Source organism: Pollicipes pollicipes, unplaced genomic scaffold (genome assembly GCF_011947565.3).
Source record: "Pollicipes pollicipes isolate AB1234 unplaced genomic scaffold, Ppol_2.1 Scaffold_4219;HRSCAF=4965_pilon_pilon_pilon, whole genome shotgun sequence".
Lineage (NCBI taxonomy): Eukaryota > Metazoa > Arthropoda > Thecostraca > Pollicipedomorpha > Pollicipedidae > Pollicipes > Pollicipes pollicipes.
The window spans coordinates 28,636,712-28,645,387 of NW_023596448.1; the positions used below are offsets into that span (position 1 = coordinate 28,636,712).

The 8,676-nt window shown below is 63.0% G+C and overlaps 1 protein-coding gene across 1 annotated transcript in view; it reads right to left on the reverse strand.

The window, feature by feature from the left end:
- Positions 1-1,732: 1,732 nt before the first annotated feature.
- LOC119095127 (serine/threonine-protein kinase N-like) overlaps positions 1,733-8,676 on the reverse strand; it is a 7,278-nt gene continuing 334 nt past the window's right edge. Inside the window, 11 exon segments of the mRNA XM_037218013.1 lie at positions 1,733-1,937; positions 2,239-2,379; positions 2,791-3,018; positions 3,020-3,122; positions 4,078-4,151; positions 4,153-4,227; positions 5,238-5,291; positions 5,293-5,376; positions 5,378-5,419; positions 5,884-5,988; positions 8,185-8,277. Of these exon segments, the coding sequence (XP_037073908.1) occupies positions 1,794-1,937; positions 2,239-2,379; positions 2,791-3,018; positions 3,020-3,122; positions 4,078-4,151; positions 4,153-4,227; positions 5,238-5,291; positions 5,293-5,376; positions 5,378-5,419; positions 5,884-5,988; positions 8,185-8,277 (1,143 nt within the window). The 3' untranslated portion in view covers positions 1,733-1,793.

An 8,676-nucleotide genomic window follows, 5' to 3' on the forward strand; every position in this document is an offset into this window, starting at 1 on the left:
TGCATCACGCTTAAACGCACTTTCGATGGTTAAGTATTTGGCGCTCCTCCATACCAAAGCAAAGTTTTGCAGTAGTAATCAGCGATGAGCTGATTACGTCGACCAGCCAGCTAGCCGTAAATAAGCTAGGAATACTTTCGTGCTTTGTTTCAGGGTATTTAGCAATCAACCTTAGTTGATCTTGCCATATTTTTTCCAAAAAACTTAGCCTCAAAATGACAGGATTTCCCACGATCTGGGGAAAATGAATGAGCTACCTGTATGTGCATACACAGCGTACTTAGTGGTCTAGGGCTGCGCACAGTAAAATGAGTTCGATATAAAAACAGCTTAGAAGTTCAAGATTTAAAGACCAAAATGCGAGGTTCTTTTTGGAAAGACCCCAAACTTTGGAACTCCACAATGCTAGTCCCCCTCCCCTCTGACGAAATCCTGGACCCGTCCCCGCGTGGCGTAACTTGACGGCAACTACATTTCACTTGCCGACATTTGTCAGCTAGGAGTCCACATAATTCTCGGACATTTTGTCGCATTGGGAACATCGCAATGATATTTTTTAGTCTTATCGTCACCGTTTACACTGTAGTGTTTTTCCTGGAAAGGCTCATCCACCAGCTGAGCCCATCCGATTGGCTACTCCAAAATATACAGGTGTAATGCATTATTGTGGCTTCAGTACGCGCCCTACCGCCTCGCCTTACTCTCCAATTTAACAAAGCTGCTGTTTATCGGGGTTTTTGGCGCGCCGACCGCCATCGTCCCTTGGCACCCAGTACAAACTGTGGTTGAATTTTTGATGGGTTACTGGAGAGCTAAGACAAACACACCAACTCGTACAGATTGAGGCAGGGCTCCTCAAAGTTTATCTGACAACGCCGCCGTGAGGACGTCACAGAGATCCAGTGACCGTGGGTTAAAAGATAAATACAAATCTGGGCACGCGACTTTCTGGTCTTCCATTCCGCAGTAAAGCGGAATGCGACCGACAAACTTCGCCATTCCTTGCAACCCTGTACGGGACTGCTTACGGTACACGTGTTCAGCACCGATTCAGCCAGACCTGCCCCGATGCTTCAGTAGATAGCAAAGACGACATACGGCTGATGTTCACCGCAAGCGACGCACCATAAGCACCCGCGCAACTGAACACTCCAAAACTCACTGGATTCACCAACGCTGCTCTCACCGTGCTGCGACTGGGAGCCATAGCGCGAGCTCACACTCCCCTCACAAAACCATCCAAACACCTCGTCATTTTATCGCACTTTTATTTTACAAAATGAAGTCAAACCCTAGCCATTGCCGTCGAAGCGCCGATACAAAACAATGCGGATGGTAACAAATTTCGTTGGCGACGCGGCGCGTGACCATCCACCGCGCGGCGAGCGGCGCACGCATTACAAAACGGCGGCGCGCCGCGCGCCGGCCGCGCAAGGCACCTGGTTGCGACCCGCGCGCCGTCGCCGGCGCTCCGCGCGGAAGCCGCGCGCACTACCTCGCTCTCACTCTATGCTGCCTGTAAGACTTCGCACCGGCCGAACGCCGCCGCCAGCCGCTTCCGTGGAGTGCGGCGGGCGGGGCGCGGCGGGGGGCGCCTCGCGCGTCACACCGCACACGCGCGCGCGTCACGCAAGCGATAACACCAGTTAATAGCTGTATTACACAACACAAAATAGACAGCATTAACAAGCACATGGTATAGTGGGGGTGGCGGGGGCGGGGGGGGGGGGGGGCAGGGGCTCGGGGAGGGAGCTGGCGGACTGCTTGAGCGTGCGGGGCCGCGCGCGGCGCAGCTAGCACCAGTCGGCCATGTACGTGAAGTCCCTGAAGAGGAGCTGGTCGGGCGCCGTCAGCGGTCGCTGCTCCTTGGGCGGCGTCAGCACGGCACGCTCTGACGTGAACTCCTCGTCAAAGTTCGACACGTCCTCCAGCGTTTTCTGGCGGCGGCGGCAGAGGTGTCAGAGGTCAACTGTTCTACGCCGCGAAGCCCTCTCCGCAGCGACGTATCGGCACATCAGCCCTTAAAACAGCTGATCAAGGCGCGCCAACGCCGACTGTTGCGTGGCAGCATAACGCTTCTACGGACCATTTGCAGGACCTAGTGACAGGCCAGAAAGACAAAGAGCCACGCGTCCAAACTCTTCTCTCATACACTCCCCTCCCTCATTCCCCCACAAAGAACACACAGTCCCCTCCCACGGCACGAGATTCAGCCTCCCCTCCCCCATCGCCACTCACAATGGTTGGCACGAAGGGTGGCCGCACCCGGCGGGCCAGCAGCTCCTCCCAGCCGACGCCGCTGAAGAAGGTCTGCTTCTTCACGTCTTCGGCGTCGCGCTCGCTGGCGCCCAGACGCCTCTCCGGGTTCTTCCTCAGCAGCTGGCGGCGGCGGGGGAGCACGTCAGAACGGGCGGCCGCCGGCACCGAGGGAGGTCACGCCACGCTCCTCGCTTCACGAGGAATGCGAAACGGACGGGCGAGGCCGACTGACACGTCGATGCTAAATCAGCGGAGTTTGCTGGATGAACAGAACTGCTCAAAACCGATAGGGGACTCGGATGGAAAACAATGAAAAAGGACAGTCTCACTCCTCTTTTGCAAGCGCCTCGATTATCATTTTTGTTTGCATGTAGTTATATAAAGGACGTGAGGACAACCACGAGTAAATTCACAAATAAAGCTCCTTCAAGTCACTGCTCACACAAACCCGCCGGCCGAAGCCAACGGCAAACGAGTGGCGCCACCTATCGGTCACCGGTGCAGACGCTAGTTCCGGCGGACGCCACTCACCCGACGCATGATGGCGATGGCCTGTAGCGACAGGAAGCGCGGGTAGCGCAGCTCGTCGTTGACGATGCTGTCGAACACCTCCTCCTCGTCGTCGCCGGGGAACGGCGACTCGCCCACCAGCATCTCGAAGATGAGCACGCCCAGGCCCCACCAGTCGACGGCGCGCGTGTACGTCTGCTCGGTGAGCACCTCGGGCGCCAGGAACTCGGGCGTGCCGCAGAAGGTGCCCTGTGCGGTCGCCGTAGCCCATGCCCTCCTTGCAGAGGCCAAAGTCGGCGATCTTCACGTAGCCGTCCGTGTCCAGCAGCAGGTTGTCCAGCTTCAGGTCCCTGAGGGCCGGAAGGTAGACGGTGTCAGGCGGTGGAAGCGAATACTCAGCTACTCCGGTAGCAGCTGGGGCACACGTGTTCCCAGCCGCGCACGAGACACCCCTCAACCGGACCTTGTCCAATCGGACAGTTCTCATCGTACACAGCAGGCCTTCGTACAGTTCGTGAACAGCAGAAGAGCTTGTGTCGTGAATCAGTTCAAACAACAGAAGGCTCCAGAAGCGGTAGAGCTCTTTAGCCCCACGCACAACGTGACGGTACGGAACACGATCACGCATGGTTCCAGCTGACCACGACATACCCATTTCTGTTCGCAGCTGCCACACACCGCACGGCGCACCGACGTCCTCCACCGAAAATCCCCAAACTCGCCGTGCGGCCGACCGAGCCCTAATGGTCGGCGCGGCCCTGACAGCGCGGGGATTACGCGCATGCCACGCGTCCGAGGACGTCCTGTGCGCTAATCCCGCGCCGTCTGCGCCGCACCGGCACCAGGCAGGGCCGGCGCCGACGGACCGCACCATACCAGACCGGCCAAGGCCGCCGCCGGTCGCGTGTCGCTCGCCGCCGCCGTCCCAAGCCAGGCAGCTCTCCTGAGCCTCCCGAGTCAGGGCGCCCTCCTGAGCCTTCCCCAGCCAGGGGATGCCCGGATCGGAAGGACCCGGTCGAAGGAACCTCAACAAAAATGGTAGAGGGGGGGGGGGGCATTGCATTTTTTTTCTCGACAAATCGCATTCGAATTTTGTTACATCTCTCACACGGGGAGGAGCACTACCGCTGCTCCCACGCAGCTGCTGCCGGCGGCCTGATTTCTCACATTGTGAGGAAACATCGCAGGGAAGAAGAAAACAAGCGCTTACATGGGAGCTTCGGGAGGAGACAGTCGGTGGGCAAGCCGAGTCGGCCTGGCCGCTCTGCCGCGCGCCTAAAGCCCGGGGGTTGGGGTCCACTCACCGGTTAGATGATCTTGTTCTCGTGCAGGTACTGCAGACCGAGCACCACACAGGCGGCGTAGAAGACGGCCCGCGGCTCAGGAGAACACGTCCGAGTGGATGTGCATCATCAGGTCCCCGCCGGCCGCGTACTCCATCACAAAACACACGTGGCTCTGCCGGCGCGATCAGCCGCGTCAGCCCACTCCCCAGCACCAAACACACACGAATGACGAAATGATAACAAATACGCGTAAGTTACAAACTAACACGGCCTGAGGAAAACAAATGCAGCCGCGCTGCTCCTGCCGGAGCGTGCCGCCAGCCAGCGGACTCCATCACAAAACACAGGTGACCCAGCCACGATAAGGGACCTCCTTATCACTCAAAATTGCTAGGGTGGGCGCCAATATCACGGAAACGAAGCTCCATAACAAGGCACACAATTTCAGGAAGTGTGGCACACGATCGAGTGAGGGATCGAGCAAATGAGGGAGAGCGGCATAAGATTGCACTACACTAGCCAACTGCCGTATTATCAAGCCGCTGACCAGCAGGTCCCCGACCAGCTCGCCCTTGACCAGCAGGTCCTGACCAGCAGGTCCCTGACCAGTGCATCTCTGACCAGTGCATCTCTGACCAGCCCATCCCTGACCAGCGCCGGGTGGGACCGACACCATCCCCGGACCGCTGACTGGAGCCGCCCCAGCGCGTACGTTCTGCCGGGGGCGCAAGGCTTTAGCGAGGCCCCCGCCGCGCGCGTCCGGCTCCGAGTCGGGCCGTCGGAGGCGGCGGGGCCTAAGCCGGATCAGCGCGCGCGCGGCGCGCGCGCGCACAGTCGCCCGCCCGGCCGCGATGCCGGCAGCGATAGCCGCTGACGGCCGCGCCGGGCCGGCGGCGCTCGCAGCCGAGCGAGCGGTGACGGCGCGACGGGGGCGAGCCCCGGCGCGGCCGAGAGGCGGTCGTGAGGACGGCAGGTGTCGGAGACGGGACCTGCCAGCCGGCGGCCATGACGTCACGCCTCTCCCTCGGTCGCCCGCCGGCAGCTCGTGGACCCGCCGCGCCAGCTCCCACCGAAGCTGTGAAGAGCTGGCCCGCCTGGCGCCAGGCGCCAGGCGGGCCAGCTCTTGAAGGGCCGCAGCCACCACCTCACCCCACCCGCCGCCAGAAGGGCGCCACAACTGACCTCCGTCTGGAAGCAGCTGAAGAGGTTGACCAAGAACGGGTGGCGCACTGAGTTGGGCCGCCTCGAAGATGCGCTTCTCGGCCAGCAGCGACTCGACCTCGTCCCGCGAGATGATGTCGGCCTTCTTCAGCGCCTTGACTGGCGTAGTACTCGCCCGTGTTCCGGTACTGGGTGAGGATCACCTGGCCGACAGAGGGCGCGCCGGTCAGCGGCGGTCGTGGCCGGGCGCGCTGTACCCGCGCGTGGCCACTGCGGCGCCGGCCGGAGGTGCGTGCCGGCCAAGTTCCGACGTGGCACGACGGCTGGGACCGCGTGTAAATGACTCTCTGGCGCCCCCCGACCGCGGCACATCACAGACAGTGGCCTACGATCACCAACCAACCGCGCTCGAGCTGCCGGAATCGGCGCGTCGATAACATTTCAACTCATGAATATGCATCAGTGAAACCACACAGAGCTCATAATTACAACGCGATCGTCTCGTGGCAGCCCTCCTATCTTGGCAGGCAGTCTCGCATGGTTAGCTAGCACCACAAAGCCTGCGACTCCCCGCCCCCCCCCCCCCCCCAGTGCGCTCAACACGTCAAGCATGCTCCAGGCCGCCCCCGGCGGGCGCGGCCGAGCGGCGCGCGGCGACGGCACGCACCTTGCCGAAGTGTCCGCGGCCGAGCCCGGCGATCATGCGGAAGTTGTCGAGCGCCATGCCGGTCAGCTGAGAGACGCGGTGCGACTCGTAGGCGGAGTCGCGGTACTCGACGGCCACACGGGGGCCGGCGCGGAGCGGCACGGCCGGCGGCTCCTGGCGGGGCGGGACGGGCGCGGTCAGCTCAGGTCAGGTCAGGTCAGCATACACACGGCGGCCGGCGCGGCAGTGGCACGGCCTGCGGCTCCTGGCGGGGCGGGGCGGGGCGGGGCGCGGTCAGGTCAGGTCAGGTCAGGTCAGCACACACACGTCGGCCGGCGCGGAGTGGCACGGACGGCGGTTCCTGACGGGGCGGGGGCGGGACGGGGAGCGGTCAGCTTAGGTCAGGTTAGGTCAGCACACACACACGGTGACAGCACACCGTCAGCGGTACCCGCATACACAGACAACGCACACAGCAGATGGCCCCACCGGTGCGGCACAGCGCATGCTGACACACAGCCCGGCGCTGACAACTGGGCTGCCGGCACTGCCGGCACGCTCTCCAACACCCGCGCCGGCTGATTGGCGACGCCCCGTTGATGGGATCCACCTCGCTTCACGGATACACACCCAGCTGGGAACGAAACCTCGACGCTGAGCTGCAGCTGAACTCAGCTTGAGCTGAGCAGTGAACATGCATAACATCAATAACCGGTGAATCCCAAGGGCTCTTTTGAAACATGCTGACCTACTTGGATGCCATTATGCAGTCCTTTGCAACTCTGAGTTCAATGCAAACACACGGCTAGCCGTGGATCAAGCGACATTATCGCGGACTGTGCAGTTTCCCAGCCAGGGATGTGCCGCAGCGACAGCGCTCTGCATTGAATAACAAGACCAGCTGGGAGCTCCCAATGCTTGAGGAGCGGGACCCCGGACACGGGGGTCTGGTGATAATGCCTGGCTGAGCAGGTAAGGCCCCGCGCCACCCAACCCAGCCTCCTCGCCCCGAGTCGGGCAGGACCGAACCGGGCTGACCCAGCCGTCAGGACGATCCCAGGCAGACAGCGGGCGGCCCTGACCGCCTGACGCGCCCCGCCAGACCAGACGGCCCGCGCAGCGACCTCCCGGGCCGGCCGATCCTATCGCACCTCGCACAAGAGGCCACCGTCCCTTTAAGGGGGACGCAACGGCAGCGGCGCCTGTCGGAACTGCCCAGCACCTGCATAATTCAGCCGCGGCACGGCTGCGCGCGCGCGCAGACCAGCCGGCGGTCGCTGCTGCGCGTGGCGGGGCGCACACCACCGGCCGGCAGAGCACCTCGCTCCTCTGGCCCATCCTGAGGAGGCCGCCGGCGCGGCTGACCACACCGCGCGCCAACCGGTCCCGGCCGCCGGCCGGGCGCTATTTGCGTGGGCGGCGCTGTCTAATCGGCCGCATGCACGCGCCTGGCGTGGACTGGCGGGCCGGCTCGGCGCGTCCCGGCCGGCCGGGCGCCGCAGCGCGACCGGTCCGCCGGCAGACGGCGCGCCGTCCCGCGGGCGGCGCGCCAAATGGCGGCAAATGCACGGAGAGCGTGACGTGCAGGGGAATGAAATAGCCCGGATGTGGCGCGGCTCGAGGGTCGCGCCCGGGATCAGCTGCGGCGCTCAAGGTCAAACAGAGCACCCGTTCTGACGTGCGGGACGTTAGCGGTTTGTTGGCACCGGTTCGACGCCATTTCAGATTACGATAATTTGCCGGTGTTGTGACGTTTTTTGGCGTGAGTCCGGGGTTTTCATGGCCGTGCTCACCCAGCCGTGACATGCACTGCACCTGCCTAACCCTCAGCTTCCCGGTTTTAATACACCCATCACACATTCTTTTGGGCGACCAGAGACATGCATCGATGCTTTTTTCTCACACTACCGTCTTCCGCTTTCACACCCTTCCCACACTCCCGTCGTGCAATCTGTCACACCTGGACTTTTTCAGATTCCTGCCTCCCCTTTCTACCAAATCGTAATCCTCTCCTTTTCCACCCACATCCCCTCTGTTCATGCCCGTGTCCTGTTCCCGGTCCCATCTTGACCCGGACACAGAATCCGACGTGTAGGGGAATGAAATAGCCCAGTCCCGGTCCCGTCCCGTGCCGCCCCCGATCCTGGTCCCGGTCCCGTCCCGGTCCGGTCCGGTCCGGTCCGGTCCGGTCCCGTCCCGTCCCGTCGCGGCACTCACGTCGTCGTCCTCCGGCTCGTCGACGAGCGGCTCCTGGTCGGCGCCGGGCGGCGGCGGCGCCGGCTGCTGCGGCGGCGCGCGGCCGCCGGCCGACATGTGCGTCACCGTCACGCCGCCCGTCTCGTCGCCCACCTCGATGATGTTGATGTGCTTGCTCTCGCGCTGGCCGGGGCCGCCCAGCGCCGCCTCTCCCGGCAGCTGCGACAAACGGCGCCCGGTCAGTGACGGATGCCCGGTGACGTCATCGGCGTCACGCGGCGGCGGTGGGCGCGGCCGATTACCACGCTTAAAGTGAACGGCGTCATTAGTAAAACAGCACTGAACACGGCCGGGGAGAAACCCGCGACGACACGGCGTGCCCGCGCTGCCAGCACGGCGTCAATTGACGGCGTGTGACACGACATGACATTGATGATAACTGATGACGAGGGACCGCGATCGCAACAGCCGCGAAAGCGCCAGTCATCGCCGGTCCCGTGACCCCGGCAGGGCGGCGTGACCTTCCCACCGGGTGCGCCGAGCGGCGCGCGGCACGGCACGGTCAACACCGGCGTCACGGCCCGCCGGGCCCGGGCTCCACCGGCGTCACCAGAGCGC